Source organism: Macrobrachium nipponense, chromosome 29, assembly GCF_015104395.2.
Source record: "Macrobrachium nipponense isolate FS-2020 chromosome 29, ASM1510439v2, whole genome shotgun sequence".
In the NCBI taxonomy this organism is placed as follows: Eukaryota; Metazoa; Arthropoda; class Malacostraca; order Decapoda; family Palaemonidae; genus Macrobrachium; species Macrobrachium nipponense.
In genome coordinates, this window is record NC_061092.1 from 9,116,762 (window position 1) to 9,140,316 (window position 23,555).

The 23,555-nt window shown below is 38.4% G+C and overlaps 2 protein-coding genes across 3 annotated transcripts in view; both read left to right on the forward strand.

Annotated features, from left to right (window-relative positions):
* Nucleotides 1-5,220, forward strand: part of LOC135206097 (involucrin-like) — a gene marked incomplete in the record, with an annotated part of 16,244 nt that extends 11,024 nt beyond the window's left edge. The window contains 1 exon segment of the mRNA XM_064237325.1: nt 4,917-5,220. Within this exon segment, the coding sequence (XP_064093395.1) occupies nt 4,917-5,102 (186 nt within the window).
* Nucleotides 5,121-22,339, forward strand: LOC135206091 (uncharacterized). 2 transcript variants are annotated; one of them, XM_064237314.1, is made up of 16 exons: nt 5,122-5,939; nt 6,103-6,269; nt 6,677-6,820; nt 12,590-12,693; nt 13,052-13,664; nt 14,210-14,386; nt 14,605-16,000; nt 16,429-16,618; nt 17,048-17,156; nt 17,579-17,787; nt 18,017-18,158; nt 19,070-19,219; nt 19,856-19,987; nt 20,212-20,292; nt 20,449-20,586; nt 21,674-22,339. In XM_064237314.1, exons 1-16 carry the CDS (start codon nt 5,330-5,332, stop codon nt 21,902-21,904), a joined length of 4,593 nt encoding a protein of 1,530 aa, XP_064093384.1. In that variant the 5' UTR covers nt 5,122-5,329; the 3' UTR covers nt 21,905-22,339. The 2 variants fall into 2 exon arrangements, with proteins under 2 accessions (XP_064093385.1, XP_064093384.1); XM_064237315.1 differs by lacking the exon at nt 19,070-19,219 and having other exon boundaries at nt 5,121-5,939.
* The last annotated feature ends 1,216 nt before the right edge of the window (nt 22,340-23,555 follow it).

The window sequence follows — 23,555 nt, forward strand, 5'->3', positions numbered from 1 at the left end:
TCTCTTCTATCAAGAAGGGAAAAAAATTGACGTTTCTGCCCTTCAGGCACCTGTAGGTGCGAGACTCACCTTATTTGCTCAGGCATGGAGGACGATAGGGGCGGACACTGGGACCCTAGATGTGGATCGAGAGAGGATACAAGATCCCTTTCTCTCTGCGCCTCCTTTGAGCACGAAGCCGATAGACCTGTCGCCCGCATACCAGTCAGAGAAGCAACAGATATTACTCGACCTTCTAGATCAAATGTTGGAAAAGAAGGCCGTAGAGGAAGTCCTGATGCTGGATTCCCCAGGCTTCTACAACAGGTTATTCCTGGTCCGAAGCCAGTCTGGGGGATGGAGACCTGTCCTAGACGTCAGCAGAAACTGAACATTTTTGGTAAAGAAAGAAAATTCAGGATGGAAACTTCTCAGTCTGTGGCTAGGGGCCTTGAGACCATGGGGATTGGAATGGTGTCATTGGAACCTTTTCCCCCCCAAAGGGACCGCTTATTTTTCCACGTCCCGATCCATCCCCAATCAAGGAAGTTCCTGAGGTTCGTCTTAAAAGGGCAGGTCTTCCATTCAGGGCTCTGTGCTTTCGGTCTGAGTACGGCGCCGATGGTTTTTACTTTCCTCATGCGGAATGTGGCGAAATGGCTTCACCTATCGAAAATAAGAGTCTCGCTCTACCTGGACGACTGGCTAATCAAGTCGCCTTCGAAGTCAAGGTGCCTGGAGGACCTTCAGACGACATTACAGCTGACGAAGGCCCTGGGCCTTATAGTAAATTACGAGAAGTCCCATCTGATCCCCACGCAGTCCATCGTGTATCTGGGGATTCAGATGGATTCAGCGGCTTTTCAAGCTTTTCCATCAAAGGAACGTCAGCAGAGATGCTTAGAGAAAGTGTTAGCCTTCTTACGGGAAAGAAACATGCTCGGCGAAGGAATGGATGAGTCTGCTTGGGACCATTTCTTCGCTGGAGAAGTTTGTTTCCCTATAGGGAGGTTCAGCCCACCTCAAAGGCCACTCCCAGTTTTTTATGGCAGAAAACTGGAAAGACAAGAATCTAGACTCGACTTTGATTATCTCAAAAACGGTCAAGGATCATCTGAAGTGGTGGCAAGATCCGACCAAACTCTCGGAAGGGATGTCCCTCAAGCTTTTGAGCCCCGACCTAGTGTTGTTCTCAGACGCCTCCATGTTGGGCTGGGAGCAACACTAGGAAAGGAGGAAGTGTCAGGCCTCTGGAGAGGGGAACAGAGGTCCTGGCACATAAACTTAAAAGAATTGGAGGCTATTCGGTTGGCTCTTCAGTTCTTCGAAGAACGATGGTGGGCCGAGTTGTCCAGATCAACTCGGACAACACTACGGCTCTCGCTTACATAAAAAAGCAGGGGGGGACACACTCTCGATCACTGTTCGTGATAGCGAGAGACATCCTTCTATGGGCGAAAGCTCGAAACATAGTGATCCTGACAAGGTTCATTTCAGGAATTCAAAATGTTTCGAGCGGATCTTTTAAGCCGTCGACATCAGATGCTTCCCACATGGAACCCTGGAACCAATCTAGAAGTTTGTCAAGAGCTATGGAAGTTGTGGGGACGGCCGCTAGTCTACCTCTTCGCAACCTCGAAAACGAAGAGGCTTCCGATTTATTGCTCTCCAGTTCTCGACCCGGAAGCAATAGCGGTAGATGCCATCCTATGGGTACTGGACGGGGATGGATGTGTACGCCTTTTCCCCCGTTCAAACTCTTAGGAGAGGTAACAAGGAAGTTTGCGGCGTCGCCAGGAGCGAGAATGACTCTGATCGCCCCCTTTTGGCCCTCAAGCGATTGGTTCACGGAGGTCATGTCTCTTCTGGTAGACTTCCCGAGAACCCTGCCAGAGAGAGTCGATCTTCTCAAACAGCCCCACTTCGAGAGGTACCACGGAAACCTCTCCGCTCTGAGTCTGACTGCGTTCAGACTATCAAGAAGTTGGCCAGAGCGAGAGGTTTTTCAAGATCAGTGGCAGAGGCTATTGCCAATGCGAAAGAGCTTCCTCTCCGAGCAGTTTATCAGTCGAAGTGGGCTGTCTTCAGGAGATGGTGTAGGAAGGAAGGTATTTCCTCCTCCACGACCTCTGTGAACCAAATCGCTGAGTTTCTCCTACATTTGAGAAATGTGGACAAACTAGCAGTGCCCACAATAAAAGGATACAAGAGTATGCTGTCAGCTGTCTTCCGCCACAGAGGATTAGATCTGACAAATGATAAAGATCTTCACGATCTTTTGAGATCGTTTGAGACAACCAAAGTACTACAACCGAAGGTTCCATCATGGAACCTTGATGTAGTTCTAAGATTCTTGATGTCGGCTCCCTTTGAACCTCGCAGGCTGCTCTTGAGAGGGACACTACTAGAAAGGCGATTTTTCTAACTGCTCTTGCCACGGCAAAGAGGGTTAGTGAAATTCAGGCAATTAGTAAAGATGTGGGTTTCAGAGGACACAGTGCAGTGTGCGCCTTGGATCCTAATTTCTTAGCGAAGAATGAGAACCCATCTAACCCCTGGCCAAAAACCTTGAAATCAAGGGGTTAACAGAGTTCATCGGACAAGAGCCAGAGAGAGTCCTGTGCCCTGTCAGGGCTCTAAAATTTTACATGCAAAAGACCAAAGATTGTCGGGGTCCTTCTGAGAACTTATGGTGTTCGGTTAAGAGACCCGACTTTCCTATGTCGAAGAATGCACTGGCATTCTTTTTACGGAGCCACCTCAGGGAGGCCCATGCGTCCTGCTCGGATGGTGATATGAAGCTTTTGAAAATAAAAGCCCATGAAGTGAGAGCTGTTGTGACTTCAATGGCATTTCGAAAGAATATGGCACTTAATGATATCATTAGCGCTACTTTTTGGCGAAGCAACTCTGTGTTTGCTTCACATTACCTGCGGGATGTGAAGACGGCATATGAGAACTGCGAGTCGCTTGGACCATACATATCCGCAGAAATGGTGTTGGGGGCAGGGAGCAGCACAAATACTATCCTATAGAAAAGGGGTAGGTGTGCTTTTTAATTTTGGTGTGGTTTATGGTTGAAGGTTGGTTGCTTGAGGCGCTTTCCCTTTCCTTAGCCTAGAAGTTATGGGACTAACTTCGATAGGTTAGGTCAGGTGGTGGTTTTTAGCTTCGTTGCCCTCACAGTATGGTTCAATATGGTCTAGTCACATTGTGGTCACGCCCCCGTTGACAGATCATCTAGAGCGCACCAACTACACAGGTCACTACCTTGTTGGCAACTCTAGTAAAGCAAAAGCAGACTTCGGTGACAGTAATCAGAAGTCAGCTATGCTAACAGGTAAGGAATCAAGATGTCAATCATCTGCACTTGAGGTGTTTCCTAAATCCTTCTGTTCTGTCCCTTCCCACCCTCCAATGTGGGATTCAGCTATATATATATCTGACAGGTAAGTTTCATGAACAAAATGTTATTGTTATGATACAATAAAGTTTGTTCATACTTACCTGGCAGATATATATATTAAAGTACCCACCCACCTCCCTCCCCTCAGGGGACAGTGGTGAATGAAAAAATCTGAATAGCAAAAATGGGAATGATTCCTGATATCCCGCCCCTCCCAGCGGCTGGAATGGGTACTAACCACCTGGCCGCCCACTGCGTGTGCCGGGAGTTTTGAAATTCTGTCGGACGTCGGAGAATACAGCTATATATATATCTGCCAGGTAAGTATGAACAAACTTTATTGTATCATAACAATAACATATTGTGAACATGAAATTAATAGGACTAAATTATTTATCAGACAAACTTTTAATGCTGTACATTTCTTCTGTAAAAGGTTACAAAATTTTAAAGAATGATCCACATAAACAGCAATGGCAAATTGTTGTGAAAGTTTAGTTCCTTAGGAGCACCCATGAAAGATCCCTTTCCCTTTATGACTCTTAGCCAGTTGCATGAGCAGGAGACAATTCAGCAACTCGTGGCTGGTACTGTGTTCATTCGTTCAGAGGTGTTACTCTGTCACGTATGTAAAACCAGCTCACGAATAGCACAAGGCAGGTGTAATTGATAACAAGTTTTAGCAAAGCATTCCTATCAGTTAACCAGCTCATAGGAAGACTTATGTTGCCCATGGATTGTTGTTCCATGGAAGGCTTTTAATGAAAAAGGAAAATTTATTCTTAGCTATATATAAAGAGAATGTTGGTTTAAAGACAACCATAGAGTTAGAGCTCTTCTTGTCAAGCTGAATGAAACTACGTATTAGCAAGGAACACATCTGCCTGTTTAATGGAAGTAAAGAGGACACTTTGTTGTGAAGGTTTGCTCTCTCATCTTGTCATGTTTACCTTTAGAAAGATGTAGGGCTTAGCATATACAGGCAGTCTCCGGGTTAGGACGGGGGTTCGGTTCTTGAGACGCGTCTTAAGCCGTAAATCGTCGTAAGCCGGAAAATTGTCAAAAACCCTAAGAAAACCTTACTTTTAATGCTTTAGGTGCATTCAAAACTATGTAAACTGCATTCTTATTGCATTTTTCATAAAAAAAAAACTTTAAATATTGATTATTTTGCATTTTTGGTGTCATATTTCATCTGCCAGATCAGCGTTTGTAGGTGTCATAACTCTGGAAACATTGCGTCGTAACCCTGGAAAATAATTTCTGATGAATATAATTGAAAAGCGTCGTAACCTCGGAATGTCGTAAGCGAGACCGTCGTAACCCGGGGACTGCCTGTGTGTATTAAAGTTATAACTTTTATGGATGCAAAATCTGTAAAATTTGGCTTTAGAATGTGCTAGTGGGAAAAGGATTTTTGGTGTTTGAATTATATAAAATTACAATTTTACAAATTTAATAATTTATTCTTTCATTCAAATAATATGAAGTCAGTATTTTTTTGACTGAATTTTTTTTTTTTTTATTTCAGAGTCCAGATCACATGACCACTTTGATGGCAAAGCTGTGGTTTGACCATAATGTAGAATCATCACTGAGAGATCTCAAGAAGGAAGAGCATGAGAAGCGTATGAGAGATCTTCGTAAACAACTTGAGCACATCGGTGACACAAACTGGAAGTACTCTCCTGTCGAAAAGTATATCGGTCAACAGTGATATTCTTTCTCAAAGTGACAATGCTTTGTCATCTGTAGAAAGTGTTTTTTTTATCTGCAGAACAAGGTTACAATAACCAAGTCTTTATTTTTTTTCATTGAGAAAGATACTCTTGATGTTGACTGAAACAGGCATATTGAATAATTTACTTTTCTCAAGTCAGGCATTTCCAAGTAAAAACGTAGTTTAAATTGTTTTCCAAAACTAGTGTGAACACCGAAAGAACCATGTTTACCTTTATGCAAAAGGCTGTTGGCTATATTTCTGGCAGTGTTGGTGATTCCGAACTGTGCCCTAGTAAATATGAAAGGCCAAAGCTTGAGGATTTTATTTCGGTTTCGTGTTTTGAGAGTAAAGAGTTTGTTGGCAAGATTACAACAATCAGTGAAAGAGATATAGTAGTAGATAATGACATATATTTCAGCATTCCTATGAGTGAGTCTAAGTGCAAGTTTAAAGTCGGGGACGTTGTTCAAGGGACTGCAGAAAGGCAGTCCCAATATGAGGCATGGAGGGCTGTTAACATGCTTCCGTGTCCCAAGGTGGAAAGGTGGGAGGGTGAAAATTCGAAACTGACAGGGGAGACTATACCTTCCAGAGACCTTGATGCAGGAATCCCTGGAATATTGAAGAATGACTTATTTCCCACAAGTGGGTATAAGCAAACTCAACCAGACAAACTCCTACTGCAGCCTGCAGAGCCATGCAGGGCTAAGATTGAAACCCAGAAGACTTTAGTGGGTAGAGTGAAATATGTTCATGGTGACACTGTCACTTTGAATGAAGATGCATACTTTAGTCTTTCTAGTGTCAAGTCTGCATTTAATGTACTGGAAGGTGAGATTTTAATATGATGCATGTTTTACGATAATCAAATTTGATACATAAGTAGTAGAGTAATTTAATTTGTGACTGCCCTTATATCTTACTCATGTGTACTTTCCCTGAGTGGGTCTCCAGTCATTATTCTCTTTCTTGAAATAATTAAACTCATCCACAGGTGACTGGATTGTGTGTAAATTAAGTGATGACCATCCAAGCGACCTTCAGCAAGAGGACGACCTTCGGGGATTTCTCAAAGTCACTCAAGTTGAACCATTAAGGAAGAAGAAAATAAAAGGGGAGGTGACTCGTGTTTACACAAAACACATAATTATCAACAATGAGGTAATGCAATTATTTTTGTACCTTTATCTCCATTTATGGTGTATGAATTGGTCAGGATTGATGTATGGTTTTTTGATTCGATGTCAGTATGGTTTTTTGATTCGATGTCATTAAGTAAATAAGAACTGTTAGGAGCATCCATGACTTCAGATTTCATGTTTATGGTTTTTTGGTGTTGCAAAATGTATTATGATATTGATCTTGTATTTTGAAGTATCATATCACAACATCAGTCTCATAATTAATTATTTTAACTATTGCATCCAACAACGTTATACTTATAGCAAACTTCGTAACCATTTATTCTTATTTTAAAACTATCTATCTTTTTTACCATTGTAATGTTTCGTATGTGAATGTTAAAAAGGTTGTGTTTAAGTTTTGAGAATTCTCTAATATTTTTTCAGGTATTCTGCTCAAAAGATTTGGATAAAGATATACCAGGATTACGTCTTGGTGATGCTGTGATTACTGAGGTTATAGAGAGTGACCAAAACCACTTTGGATGGAGGTCAATCTCTCTCTCACCAGATGTCTTTCCTGAGATGAAAGTGAGTATCGGTGTACAATTTTTATGGTCTTACTCGTTCTGAATTTTTCTTATCCATGTCAGGAGTTATTATATTTCATCTGTCTTTAATGAACCCTGATTTCGTTAATATATATACGTAGATAAGCGAATACCACGGGAAATGATAGCAGGAATCCAAGCGCTTTCGTCTTTATTCAGACATCGTCAAGGATGTCTGAATAAAGACGAAAGCGCTTGGATTCCTGGCTATCATTTCCCGTGGTATTCGCTTATTTATGAAGTCACGTGCATCTACTGTGATTTTTTAAAGCATATATACGTAGATGAAGAGGCGTGAGGGAAGGGAAATTGCTGCACATAGTAGCAGTGCAGAGATCTTTCAACAGTTCTGTAGATAATGAACTGAAAGATAATAATTTTTAGGAGTTGAAAATTTGGAATACTGTTTTTGGTTTTGTACAGTATATAATAAAAAGAGAAGGATTAGGAGAAAATGTGTACTATGGGCCTATCATTGAAATATGATTTTACCATGTTATCTCCAACTCCAAGCCCCATTAGTTACTGCTCACAGTATATCTTGGATAGGATGCAGTAGGCAATACCAAAGGAATTTCACAGCTTCCTTTTAACCTCCTAATGCAGTACTTCTGAGCTGAAGTTTTTAACCATTTCCCTCTGTCTTTCACCCACTTGGCAATCAGAGTACTTAATTTTGCTATCTGCCAGTTTTTACCACCACTTAGAAACAAATCCTTTAGGCCAGCTGTTACGGACCGAGGGAGATGTCCGCTCCAAGTTCGAAATTATGATAAACAAAAAAGAATTCAACACCAACAGTTGAAACTGGGGATACGAATATAGAAAGATACACAAACACAACAAAGGTTTATTTACAAGCTTACTAACAAAGATAAATGCAGAATGGTGTCTCCTATTTAGATAACACATGTAAAATCTTACAATGCGTAAACTGGGGAAACGGTGGGGTAATGAAAGTACTTGCCGGCCAGTTTTTGACTCCGTATTGCAGAAAATAATGTCTATTCTTGATACTCGAAGGGCAGGAATTTCTCAAAACCTCTCGCAGAACGTTTCTTCTCTGAAGTTTTGCTCAACGTCGAAATAACTCGGTCGTCCACTCCTGACGACGACTTGACCAGATCCCGATTAAACTCTCGTGCGACATTTCCTCTCTGATCCTTCGTATGTTCCTTCTTCTCTTATCTCTCTATGATGATCTCTGCTGCTGATCTCTCACTGATAATCTGATTTGTGGCTCTTACTGATGATCTGCTCCCTCCTACTTCGTCAGTCGCATTTATACTGCAATCTGGGGGCGGGGCTACCAGCGAGTGTCACAGACTCTCGAGATTACCGGAACTTCTTAGAAGGATCTGGACAAAGTATTATATCAGAATCGTGGCGTTCCTCACGTCACGTCGGCGCCTGTCAAGATCCACATCACTCCTGCCGATTCTAGAACCATCATGAGAACAGGCACCTCCAACACATGCGCAAATGCCTCTTTGCTGCAGAACTTCTCGAAGATGCGTTTTCCTTTCCTTTATCTTTCTTTGCTATAAGCAATTACCATGACACGTCCCCCCAAAAAGAGAAAAAAATGAAATCAACTGATTTTATTTTTTACTAAAGAGAAACAAGAGTTAAACAGCAGGGGGACAATTCTGCATAAAGCTTTAATACTTCTCCATTCACTCACCCACTCGTGCCAAAACAGAAAACGCTTATTAGGCTACTCATTCTGGAAAATTCTCCAGAGGCTACCTGCTATAACATTATCCTTCTCTCTTACTTTTTCTGTTTTCTGAACTCTGATTAAAACTTTGAAATGCTAAAACACCTCTTGAGTTTTCTCAAAACTAATTTCTCTCAGTAACACTGTCACATCGAACACTGGCTGTGGCCATGGTACGGGGCGTTCTTTATAATTCTGAAGCAAGTTTACATTCATTGACTTTGCTCTACTCTTACCCATATTAATTCTATAATGTATATTTCCCCTCTCCTCTTACACTGTAAAAGGACCTTCAAACTTATAAGGTAAAGAGGGACCTCCTTTCTGGACTAGTACTAAAACTTTATCTCTTACACACAAACTTCTCTCTTTTGCTCTAAGATCATGTTTCCCTTTAGTTTCCCCTTGACTTCTTCCACTCGCGTTCTCTTTTGCTAGTTGCCAAGCACTTCTTAAATTGTTTTTATAATACTCTAGATTAGTTGTCCAATCTTCTCTACCTTTACTTACAGACAAAGGTCCGACCATATTGATAAATACATGCTCAAAAGATTCGCCTACTGAAGGAATATTACACAACAGAACTCTGGGAATTACTTGATTTGGTTTCCCGGCAATTTGGCATTCATGACAGCTTAAAACATATCTCTTTTAGGCCAAAAGTACGCCCTACTAATACACCTGAAAGTTTTATTTACTCCTAAATGTCCTTGCTCATCATGTGCTAACTTCAAAACTAGCTCACAAAGCTTCCTAGGAACCACTAATTGTTCGGTGATTTCTCCTTTACTACCTGACTTAGGACGAACATAACGACACAAAACTTCGTCCTTTAAACAAAAAGTTTCCTTACACCCATCATCAAGATCTTCATCCAGCTCACATTAAAAAATTCGGGTTAGTGTCTTATCCTCTCTCTGCAACTTGACTAGCTCATCCTTATCCAAAAGGCTAGTGCCTAATTCATCACCGTAACTAGTACTAGATACCGGTACATTTACTATGTTACCCTCGACAGCTACACCTTCCTCTTGGCTATCACTGTCAACGATAGAGTCAGGTTTCTCAGTCACACTCATGCCAAGATCAACCTCGCCACCTCTATCACACTCGTTCGAATCCACGAACTCTCACTCGTTCGAATCCACGAACAAACTATGACCGTAGTCTATGTCTGTATCTAAACCCGACCTAGTTACTACCATTTCAGGCACTGGAATATCCCTCACAACAGGATTCACATTCTTGGATAAAGCCAAGTCATTACCGACAATAATGTCAACGCCATCAATGGGCAAACTGTCAACAACTGCAAGTTTCACTTCTGACACTACCTGACTTTCTAAGTTCAACTTCAACAAAGGACAAAGAACACAAGTGTTAGGAAGTCCACGTAACATGACTTTTTCTTCCATATTGATTTCTGCCCCATTTGGCACACTCTTTCTCCTAATCAGTGAGACAGCAGCCCCTTTGTCTTGAAGCAAGACTACTTCTCTCGAATCTACTCCTCCAAGAGAGGAAACTACGCCTTCTGACAGAAATTCACCAAAAAATTTCCTAGTTTCTCTCATCACATCATTCCTACTTGACGAAAGGTTAACTAGCGACACTGGTTTCTTAACGTCCTTCCTTTCTACTGCACAATTTCTCGCTAAATGCCCTTTCCCATTACATCGGAAACAAGTTAATTCTGAGCCACTAGATGCCATTTTACTCTTACAAACCTTAGACGTATGACCGGAAAACCAGGTCATACAGGAATAGTCACTTTTACTCGCACTGCTATTACTAGGACTGAAACCTTTACTGCTTTGTACTCTTCCAGACGAAGGATCATTTCGTTTCTTACCAACACTCAAATTATGAGTTAGACTATATTCGTCAGCTAACCTAGTTGCTCCTGCGAAAGATACTTCTCGCCTATCTTCTAAATGAAGCTTAATCTCGGGGGATAAATTATCTTTGAAGTTTTCTAACAACACTAAGTTCTTCACACCATCAAAATCCTCAACTTTAGCAGAAGTTAACCAATCAAAATACAGCCTTTCTAACTTCTTACCGTATTCTACATACGTAATATTTTCGTCCTTTCCCAAACTTCTAAATTTCTTACGGTACGCCTCCGGTACTAACCTGTACACGCTAAGAACAGTTTCTTTCACAATATCGTAATCATCACATTCCTCCTTAGACATGCAACTATACACAGTAAGTGCCCTACCACTTAAAACTGACTGTAAATACAGTCCACATTTCTTTAGGAGAACCTACTCTTTCCATTAACTTCTCAAAACACATGAAATATGTCGTAACATCTTCCTCATCAAACTTTGGTACTAATTTCAACACTGCAGTCATACCTAACCTATCAGTTTCGTTTTCATTTTCGCCTGTCCGACTGTTACGAGTACTTTCCCTTAACCGAGCAATTTCCAACTCATGCATACGTTCTTTCTCTCTTTCTTCCTGCTCATGCATAAGTTCTTTCTCTCTTTTGTGTTGCTGCATTTCTCTCTCAGCTGCTCTTTCCTCTCTCTCTCATACTTTTCTCTTTCTTTCTTTTCAACATACTCACAGAGATCATTCCCCTCTAGACCTAGAAGCTTACCCGACTCAATAAACTCTTTCACCATCTCACTCATTCTGGTTCTTTCTATATTCTCCCTGTTTCAAACTGTTACGGTGTTGAAATATCCTGGCCAAAGTCGCCACAATGTTACGGACCGAGAGAGAGGTCCGCTCCAAGTTCGATATAATGATAAACAAAAAAGAATTCAACACCAACAGTTGAAACTGGGAATACGAATATAGAAAGATACACAAACACAACAAAGGTTTATTTACAAGCTTACTAACAAAGATAAATGCAGAATGGTGTCTCCTATATACATAACACAAGTAAAATCTTACAATGCGTGAACTGGCGAAACGGTGGGGGTAATTAAAGTACTTGCTGGCCAGTTTTGCGACTTGAAGCGATGGCTTCACAAAAGGAGAACTGCAATTGCAGATGACTTCTTGACTCCGTATTGCAGAAAATAACGTCTATTCTTGATACACGAAGGGCAGGAACTTTTCAAAACCTCTTGCAGAACGTTTCTTCTCTGAAGTCTTGCTCAACGTCGAAATAACTCGGTTGTCCACTCCTGACGACGACTTGACCAGATCCCGATTAAACTCTCGAGTGACTTTTCCTCTCTGATCCTTCGTATGTTCCTTCTTCTCTTATCTCTCTATGATGATCTCTGCTGCTGATCTCTCACTGATAATCTGATTTGTGGCTCTTACTGATGATCTCTTCTATGACTCTTACTGATGATCTGCTCCCTCCTACTTCGTCAGTTGTATTTATACAGCAATCTGGGGGCGGGGTTACCAGCAAGCGTCACAGACTCCCGAGATTACCGGAACTTCTTAGAAGGATCTGGACGAAGTATTACATCAGAAATCGCGGCGTTCCTCACGTCACGTCGGCACCTGTCAAGATCCACATCACTCCTGCCGATTCTAGAACCATCATGAGAACAGGCACCTCCAACACATGTGCAAATGCCTCTTTGCTGCAGAACTTCTCGAAGATGCGTTTTCCTTTCCTTTATCCTTCTTTGCTATAAAGCAGTTACCATGACACCAGCCCAGTGGTCCACAAACATATACCGGTATGTCTTCGTGGTCGAGTTTTTTGGTGCCCAAGTTAACTAATTTATATTTTGAGATTGTGCTGTACAAGCTATGGGGTTTGGTTAATTTTCTATCCTTCTCCCTCCTGTTTTCTTCAGGCCAGGTGAGGATAAAATGGTTCAGTTTTGTACTCTTTCTTTGGAAAAAGCAATCAATAACATGAAAAAAAAAAAAATGTGTTTTAAAGTGAATCTTCAGTTTGTGGGATTTGTAAGGTATCTTAAGGCACTCAGTGGCTAATTTTTTGTTGTGTAGTGTATTCACAGTGAAAGCTGTCTTCCCAGTAGAAATAATACATTCAGTATAGTTTGATGGAATAAGTATATTGTAAAAATGTTATTCCAGGTATTAAAGTTGGGAATTGCAAGCAGACTGAATGGATTTCATGGGCACGCAACTGCCGAGTTATTCAAAGACAAGCACAACATTGTTATTTCGAACTCTGTAAGGTATGTATGCTTGGTATTTATCTAAATGTTACCATAACTGGAAATAAATCATATGAACCTTATTAGCAAGTATTTTTATGACAAAAATAAGCCCATTATCATATGGCGATCTTTTATTAAGATTTACTAAGCTAAAAAATTAAAGCTGCAGTGACTTGTCTTTTACCATTTCCAAATTCCATATGTAACTGCAGTCAGGGAATAAGTATGAAATGATTCCATCATTATTGCATACCATGATGATGAGTGTATGGTCAACTGTTAAATTGATGTGATCACTTTCAGAATATTTACTCGATATTTTCTTTCTTTTGTAACCTTTTCATGCTTTTATTGTGACCTATTTCTTTCCTTCCAGGTTTCCAAAGGTCTATCTTGGTTGCAAGTCATATATCACTCTATTTATTAAAAATGTAGGGGTACAAGCAAGATCTTTGTTGCGCATCCTCTTTATAAACTCCTTACAAGACTCTCAGTTCAGTGTGGTCTCTGAATCTCTGGATGAAACTCATACCTTTACTCCGATTACAATTTTACCGCACAAAAGCTCTTCTGTAAAGATTGCTTGCACAGGAAAGTTCCTTGGGCAGTGTAAACAGGTGTGCATTTTTGATTTTGGCTCATTTAAGATTGGAAGACATTTGACTGCAACAGTTGAAGATAAACAGATGGACTGCATTGGCCCAACATCTCCTTATTATCCTTTAGAAAAGAAGAAGTTAAATTGCCCTAATCCGAGTGACTCTAGAGTTGTGAGAGGAGAAAAGCCATTTAATGCTCCTGCTTTCATACCAATGTCGTTACCCCAGTATCACATTCCGACAGAACTTTGGACAGCTATTGCAAATGAGGAGAAAGCATGTGATGTAGCTCCTGTTTTGAAAGAGGCAACTAACCCAGAAAATTACCAGGATAGATTTTCAGTGCTGCTATATTTAGAAGAAATTGAGATGATTCTTCAATTGAGGAGGGTTAGTTAACAAATGTTTCTTCTTTTAAGGCCAAAAGTTAGGAGAGAATGGTCCTTTAAAAGGTCTATTGGTTTTGGAGTGTCATTTTCATCTTCCTGATGACAGTACTTGTCTTTCATTATGAATTGTATTACAGTCAACAAGAACAAAGAGATCAGAATGTGTTTATATCATAGTAAGAATTTTTTAGTCCTGTATATGTGCAACATAGTTTTAAGAATTTTTGGAATTGGTGGATAATAATTCTGCTTTTACTATAGTGGCTGAAAATTTCACCAGAAAGCTAATCGAATTCATTCACAAGTGGGTGAAAGGATTTCCTTTGACAGGTATTGTAGTTCATGCTCTTGAGAGGGCATCTGACTACTGCTTCTACAGTAATTTTAAGCTAGGTATAAAATTTGGCTGGGGAGCTAATCCCAAACTGAGATTTCCTATTGAAATTACTGAATGTAGATTTATATTACTAAGAATTTTTTGAATATTTTCTGCAGGAGTATAAGTGGGCTTGCATTTTAATTTTGAATCAATATTCTTCTTTCCAGTTTGATATTGCAAGGACAACCTTTTCTCCTCATGGTGAGTTTTTGAGCCTCACTGTTCCAGGCCTTGCTGAGAAACGTCCTTCGTTAATGATTGGTGATTCTGTTATTGCATCTAATCCAGCAGGTATTGGAGGACCTGAATATGAAGGCTTTATCCATGATGTACTTCACACAAAAGTAAGGAGCAATCATTTGTTTTAAGATTGTTGTACCTTATTGCGAGCAATCATTTGTTTTAAGATTGTTGTACCTTATTGCAAGCAATCATTTGTTTTAAGATTGTTGTACCTTATTGCGAGCAATCATTTGTTTTAAGATTGTTGTACTTCAATGCATGTTAATGTATTTTTTCTTTGAGCTCATAGTAATTTTTTTATATATTTGTTTCCTTTTAGGTGTTACTGAAATTTCATCCTATATTCCATGAGCAGTGTCAGGATAAAGATTACTCTGTACGTTTCAACTTCAATCGCACTCCTCTCCGTCGCTCTCACTATGCCCTCAAATTTTGTTTAGATCAACATGGCAGTGAAGTTCTTTTTCCCAAGAAATTAAAGTTTAGACTCCCTCAGGTGGTTTATGTAGACAGCGAATTACTTCCACATAATATTACAAAAAAGATGGGACCTACTGCGACTGCTGGACAGGTATCTTATCAGAAAAGTATGTGTAGTTACAATGACATGAAATCTGGGTCTGAAGATTCTTTAGTACACTTAAATGCCTATGAAGGTTCATCTGCTGGGGTAAAGGAAGAACTTGTAGAAGAAGTAGAAAATAGAAAGATTATATGTAATGTGACTGATGTCACTTCTCGATGTGCGTTAGAGGTTGCAGGTGCTGAGAAAACAGAAAAATTTGTTGAAAATGGTAACCCTTTATTATGTAATGTGATTGATGTCACTGATTCTTGGCATACATCAGTCAGAACTGCAAGTAATTGCAATACTGATGCTAAAGGGAGTACAGTTATGAATGGTAAAATAGTTGAAGTGGCTAAGCACGATGTGGGTACAAAAAATGGCACCACTGATTATCTTCAGGCAGAGAAATCATTCCATGGTGTGGTGAATGATAAAAGTAAAATTGAAAGTTCTCCTTGCAGTGTGAAAGGGAGTGGGAAAAGAGGCACTTCTGCAACACCACCCAGAATCCCTGTTGTGACAAGGCTTTTTGGTGTCCCATCATCAGGCTCAAGTGCTAATTCATCAATTTGCTGTAGTGATGACGAGTCAAAAACTAATACGGATTTGGAAAGTGATCCCAAATTTAGAAAGAAATTACAGAATAGATCAGAAATAGACAACATTGAAAATGAAATATACAAATCAAAACCCAAGAACATTTTGAGCGAAAATTCATCTTCATCAGTTTTGAAAATGAGTGGAACACCTTTTTCAAGTGTCGAGAAAAATGGAAGGATTGACCAAGGTTCTAGAGCGAATTATCTTGAAGACGAGAAAACAGAATTTCAGTTAGCTGACTGTGTTCAAGCCTTACAAAACAAAACTTCTGGTGCTAATGAGTGCTGTGCAAATAGTGTTAGCAAGACTTTGCAGCATAAAGCACAAGATAACTCTGAAAATGGAAAGGTTACCAAAAATGGTTGCAGTAGACAAAGTATTACAGGAAGTAATGAACACTTTGGACTGAATTGTGATTCAAAAGGAGGAAAGAAGTCCAGCACAGTTATAAGTTTTGAAGAGCTTTTGAAGGAAAGCAGTGCAAAGAAGTACAACTACTGTGTTCCAGTTTTACCCGAGAAGCCTTCAGTCAGTGACAAAATACAAAGTATGTTGCTGGATTTCTTGTTACAGTTAAGCGTATGTGTGGTATACTTTCAGCTGATTTGATGTTTTCATATTAACACCAGAGTACTGAATAAGTGGTGACTCTGCTCTCTAAAATTATCTTCGAGTGCATTAAATGTTCATGGAAGTTCATAAATTTAGAACTAGAAATTTCCTGCCATTATGATTGTCCATGCTATTGATTTTTTTAATTTGTGTATTTTTTTTTATAGGGCGGTTCAGGGAAATAATTTAGCAATGGCTTTGGATTTCTTAATTATTTACGTACACTGAAATTTCATAAGATTTTCAGATACGATTTACTTTATATATGTAAGGCCAAACATTTGACTTTAAAGTATGCTGTTCAGAAAAAACAAGCTTTCAGTTTTCTTGTACTGTGTTTCACTTATACCTCAACCATTTCAGATGGAAAAGTACCTGTTTTGGAATGGTTCAACAAAAAATTAAACGGCGAACAGAAGATGGCTGTGCGAAGGATACTAGAGGGCAGTACTCGTCCACTGCCATACATTATATATGGGCCTCCTGGCACTGGAAAGACAATAACTGTAGTTGAAAGTGTACTGCAGATTTTTACTTTGGTGAATCATAGCAGGTACGGGGAGCTATAGTGTCTTAAGTAACTATCAGTAATTGAAAGTTGTGCCAGACATATAACATCTTTGATTAAAGTAGTTGGACAGCTAAGTAGGAAGAGACCACAGGGAATGGATGAAAAGCAGTCGTAAATCTCAGGTTGTATTAATGCAGTATAGTTGTAAGTATCCTCTAACTGAGAAAACATCCCATTATATATGCTTCAAATAGGAAAGAGGATTACCAGTAATTTTATATCTATTTTGGTTTTCTAATATTATTGCCGTGTTAGAATTTTAATCTTGATATTCAGAGGTAGCAAGTAAAACCAACATCATTATTACTTGCCAAAACCAAGAAACAACTGAAGTGAAAATGGTGTGTTTATGTGTATTTCTCTAACACCAGTTCATTTCACTTTAGTGCATGACAGAATTTTTTTTTTCAGGTTACTCATTGTTGCTCCATCCAATAGTGCAGCTGATCTTGTCACTGAAAGACTCTTGGAATTTGGTGTAATGGAGAAAGCTGACTTAGTAAGGTTGAATGCTTTTCAGGTAAGTCAAGAAAGTACTCTGTTTCAATCAGAAGTATATAGCCCTATACTCACATAACAAAGAAATGTCACATTTTATAATAGTGCTAAAATGCCTGTTGTAGATAGATGACTTTTTGCTGATAGTGTACTTGAAGTGAGCAATGCTTGGATGTACCACAGTGGGCAATGTCATTATTTGAAAAGCAGGACAGAGATCGTTTTTTTCAAAGACATTGGACTGCTTTTTTCATGAAATTGCCATTTTTTTGTATTGTATTTCACTTCTACATTATTACATCACTGAAATTATTGCTCATCCAAAACGGTTACCCCGTAGACTGAAATTGTTACATCACTGAGATTTTTACTCATTTCAAAATGGTGACCCCATATAGAAACAGGACTATGCTGAGAAGAAGATTGAGATTTTTGTTATTGCAGAGGAAGGAAGAGGCTATACCTGAGCACATACATCCCTATTGCTACAATGGTGATCAGCTGATGACACGAGTGAGGCAGCGAGTGATAATTACAACAGCTACTACGGCAGGTGTGATGTATAGACTTGGGCTTCATAATGGCCACTTTACTCATGTATTTGTAGATGAGGCAGGACAGCTAACAGAACCTGAGTGCCTTGTTGCTTTAGGGTAAGTTTTCTTTCCAGGAAAGTTACATGGTGACCAGAATTTTCCTTCACAAAAAGACAAATTATAGTTACATTTTCAAGTACTATTAAGTATTTTAACCAGATTACATGATTCTTTTATGATTATATGTTTGTTAACAATGTAGTTTGCATTAATTATTTATCCCTGAAATAAAGAACACTTAAATTCCCCTATGATATTTAATCTGACTTTAGGGTTCTTATTGTAGGTTAGTAAACAGTGTATCAGGACAGATAGTTCTGGCTGGTGATCCCCAGCAGCTTGGTCCTGTGATATTAAGCAGACTGGCCAAGACTTATGGTTTACAAGAGTCTCTCCTTCATCGCCTTTGTAATTCTGTACTTTATCAGGTCTGTACAGGGTAGACTACAATTTTTATGGGAATATTGGCTCTTGAAATATCAACAGATAATGGTTTTTAGATGCTCCTGTACTGGCAACCCAATCATTTGGTTAGTCAGTAGGATCAACTTGTTTTGATATTTCAGTTTTTGTCATCTGTCATAGAATTAAAAACTTTTTGCAGTGCAAATACTTCATTACTTTACTAAGAAAGGAGATTAGTTACTAATTTACATGATAATTTTGACTAAATGGTACCCAGTACAACAAGGTTCAGGATGAGTTTTTTTTCTGAAAGGTTTTTTGTACTAAAATTTGAGACTATCAGAGCCAGAATACAGTCCCCCACAACCCTCTAAAAACTCCTATTACCGACTATTTTGATAGTTTAAACACCAAAAAACTCCTCTAAAAGTGCTTATACCTGAGTATTGTAATAGTTTTATCACAAAAAAATGCATTTAGTCATGAAAACAAGAAAATGTAGTAATTAGTGAATATTTATCTACGAAAAATTCCATGAATAGACGAATTTTCATAGAATAATGTGGATAGACGTTCCATAGAAAGATGCTCGAATCTGGAACTACGAATAAGCAGGGGTGCACTGTACATGGCAAACTGATATATGTAAACTTTGTTACAATTTGTGTCATTTTAAAGCAGCTTTGTAAAGACATATTTAAATTTGTAATGCAGCGTTTGCTGAATATTTAACCAAAGTTTCATTTTGGCTCTATATGATAAATTCATTTGATAACATTGGTATGTTATTCTTGTATATGGAGAAATACCTACCCTTGTTTAATAATGAATGAATGAATTCTGTATCGGACGGCAGAGTACACGTGAAAATGAATTATTTTATGATATGGTAATGTTATTGCTAGGAAAATGATCACGAATGAAATCTTTGCAGCCAGAAAAAAAAACCAGCAGCTCGTCTTGGACATTTGAACCACGTTTGGTCACACAGCTTTTGAGGAATTACAGATCCCATCCTGACATCACACATGTTTCATCAAAGTTGTTTTATCACGACAGTCTGGTGGCATGTGCAGATGCTGAGGTCAGCGTATATTTTTTTCATCGCAGGTGTTGTTGTTCTTAATATATTGTTTAACTATGAGAACATACAGTTGGGTTACATGCTATTAAAGGTTTCCACAGAAGTTATTTAGATGAATAAACTCAACTTGTGGATATTAGATAGCAGGGTTTTTTTTAATTGTTTTCCAAGAAATTAGCCTGGGTTTTTCTGTGTAGCCCTGAGAAGCCATTATTTCTTTTTCTCCAGGAAGTTACTTCTGCCATACTGTAAGTTATGGCAGTTTACTTAAATTTTTCATTTTCCCTTATTCTATTTCATTCTTAGTTTACTTAAATTTTTCATTTTCCCTTATTCTATTTCATTCTTAGTTTACTTAAATTTTTCATTTTCCCTTATTCTATTTCATTCTTAGTTTACTTAAATTTTCCATTTTCCCTTATTCTATTTCATTCTTGTGGTATTATCATTTATTTCTGAAGGCTGAGTGTGCCAGGAAGGTTTAAAAGCTGATATAGGTAGTTATTCAGGCATTGCATTTAATGTTTTAGATGACATACTGCAGTAAAATTCTTGGAGTATAAACTTAATATATAGAAACCTTAGTTATCAATAATTACAAACATTCAATTCACATTGGCTTCCATTATGTGACAGATCAGAGATAAATTATTGAATTGGAGTGAGTTGCCCAATCCATCTTGCCCTGTGTTGTTCCATGCAGTGGTTAGTGAGAATCACCAAGAAGGCGATTCTCCATCATGGTTTAATCCCACAGAAACGTTCCAGGTTTGTACATCTTTTTATTTATGTTGGTAATAAAGTACAGTTTTAATTTTAATTTGATACTATACACATTTAAGACTGTAAAATGAAAAGTCTATATAAATGAGACACTGTTACATATACAGAAATAATTTGTCTGTTTTCTGCCATTTAAAGGTTCGTATAGTTAATTGTATCCTGTAACCTCTTAAGCTTCCTATCAGTAATTTCGTGTTGATTATTTGTAGGTTGTGCGTTATGCAAAGAGCCTTACAAATTTTGGTTTGATGCCATCAAACATTGGCATAATTACACCCTATAGAAAGCAGGTAGGCTCTTCTGTTTTTATTTTTTTTAATGTAAGGAATAAATCAGTAAACTTAAGATTAAATGTTTTTTGGGAAGTGTGAATCATCAGGTGAAATAGAAATATTTGTGAATTATGGTACTTTCTAATTACTAATGTAAATTCTAATACATTTCAGGTGGAGAAAATTAGACAGCTCCTTACAATTTTTGGAGTACAGCCAGGTATCAAGGTTGGCACAGTGGAAGAATTTCAAGGCCAGGAAAGGACTGCAATAATTATTTCCACTGTTAGATCATCAGAGGAATTATTAGCGGTGAGAGATTTTTCTCCAAGTACTATCCAGTAGCTATATTACTTTTATGGTCTCCCTGTAGTGAGGTAGGGCCTTCAGTGCACCTCACACAGTTCACTAAGGTATTACCTAAGGTTCCCTGCAGCATCCCTTCAGCCCATTACTGCAACCCCTTTCATTCCTTCTGCTGTACCTCAGTTTGTATTCTCTTTCTTATATCTTACTTTCCACCCTCTCTTAACAGGTTTCCCTTCTGTTACACCTCTAAAACCTTCTTACTCTTTAATTTCCTTTTCAGTGCAGACCTTATGGGTTCTACCACATAGCCTTTGGCCTTAATTCTATGTTCTTTTCTACTTTTAGGGGTCTTAATTGCCTTAGATACATACTTTGGCTGGTAAAACACCAAACCAAAACTGGGTTCTCATTGGGCTGTTCCAAATGATAATGAATTATTGGTGTTGTTGATAAAAGTGAGGGAAACTGAATTGAGTGACATGTCATTGGAGCCTAATCATGTTGATAAGTAAGGAATGGCTTTGGTCTCAATTTCCAAAACATGAACTCATGTCTTGTGTTTAATTCATCATGTTGCATACTTTCTTTTTAGAAACTTTATATAGAATCATGAGATTATATCAAGCTGACTATTGACTGTAGTATGCATTTTTAGCAGACAGTTGCATGCCAGAAAAATGAATAAGTATGCATTTTTAGTAGACAGTTACATGCCAGAAAAATGAATAAATAATTAATATTATAAAATGTGTTTAGACTATGGATATAGTATCTCAAGGTAAAATAGTCCTAATTATGTAAATTCCCTTAAGTAAATTTTGCTTTGCCTGCTACATATTTGCAACAGAATTTACCTTTTAGGGGTTATATGTACAGTCAATTTACTCCTTTGAGTATATTTTCATGTAGTACATAATTAGTGTCTCATAGGAATATATATAGCTAATATAAGTTTTCTAATAAATGTCCTTTCCTTATTTGACTTCAACTCAGATTTAGTCACTGTAATTTCATTGAAGAAATTGTCAAAATGTATAATATCATTATAGATTCTTTTGAGAATGACACTTAAACTAAAATTCTCTTGCAGGTTGACAGGGAGCACAGCCTTGGTTTTGTGAAGTGTCGGAGACGCTTCAATGTTGCCATTACACGGGCTCAATCCCTTCTCATTGTGGTTGGAAATCCTGTGCTTTTGTCATTGGACAATTGCTGGTTGAGTTTTATTAGCTTTTGTATCAGCAAAAAAGCATATATAGGAGCAGAAATTGATCTTGATAACTTCAACTTAAACGAGTTTGACTTGGTTATGATGGAGTAACTTATTTTGATTATGTAAGCTACATTTTTCCTCTGGTTTATCAAAGCACTGTACTTAGTTTTTTGTTCTTTGTTGTGCTTGACAAAGAATTTCAGGATTTAAACAACTCACACATGAAAGTATTTTGTACAGAAGACAGAGTACTTTTGACTATATAACAGGAATTGAAAGTTGTGGTGTAAACACATGTAAAATATATCGCAAAGAGTACACGTACTTAATTTGAAGAATTTCTCTTCTTCATGCAAACCATCCAGTATTTCAGAATGCTAATGTTATTCACAAATACCAAGTTGCTCTCTAACTTTTATTTTATTTTGTGGTTAATATGGAGATCTTGAAGATCCACAGGTTAGCCATGAATAAATTTATGCTATTTTGTGCTAAAGAATAATTCCAGTTGAATGTGATAGAAAAAATAAAATATGCATTGTATTTTAATGTTTTTTTCTAACCTCTTCAAATAATATTCCTTTATAGATGATACTAATGTACCAGTGGGGTACATAAAAAGCTCTTGGAGGTAACTGGTGTGCTTTACAGCCTACATTAATAATGATTTATGTAAATATTGACCTTAACCTCTTAGAAAGATTTGCCTTAGCTAGGAAATCTAGTGGAATCTACTCAGTCTAGACATTTTATGACATTTAACATCTATATTTTGAGGCCTGTTTGCTTTGCTTGGTAATCCAAGACCCTAATCAAGAAAAGAGTTAAGGAGGTATGGGTTGGGACTGAAATAGATGCTCAGTTTGATTCAGTAGAGAAGAGAGACAAAAGATGAATCATCTTTCCTTGGTGGTCAAGCGCCTCAGCGGCGTGGTTGGTATGGTATTAGTGTCCCACCTCAGTGGTCGCGGGTTCGATTCTCGGCCATTCCATTGAGGAGTGAGAGATGTGTATTTCTGATGATAGAAGTTCACTCTCGACGTGGTTCGGAAGTCACGTAAAGCCGTTGGTCACGTTGCTGAATAACCACTGGTTCCATGCAAGTAAAGCACCATACAAACAAACAAACAATCTTTCCTTGGTGATCTTCCCGCCCAAATCGTAAGTCTTCACAATCCAATTATTGTGTTGCTAGATCCCTTCTTTGCTAGTCATAGTTCAGCTGCCTTTTACTGTCTCTGAGGACAAAGTCATGCATCTTAAAGCTGCTTGTCGTAGCCCATAACAGCCCCACCCAAATCTACTCTGTTCTGCTGGATCAGTCAGTAACTCAGATCTGGTTGGATTTTTGCTAAGGATGGAGTCATACAAGGACACCTTACATTTTAACATTTTGGTGCCAGACTTTGAGCCAAGTAGCCAATAACTGCTTTGTAAGTTAATAACAATGGAGGTGAACTTGGGCAACGATACTTATGGACATAGGCCTATTGTTTTCTAGTTGTACTGCACCGTCTCCGGTACTGTATGACACATATAACGCATATTTAACGGTCTCAGTGAATTTAAAGGATAATTTAGGACACGGCAAATAACGGCGCATTTTTAGTATAATATACCACGTCGTACAACACTAGAAATGTTTGTTTTATATTAACAGTGAACTTTTTTTCCTATATGTACGGAAATTAAAACAAATTACCGTTGCTAGAGGACGCATTGAGGCCGAATGAAAAATATAAAATGTCAGAGCAGCAAG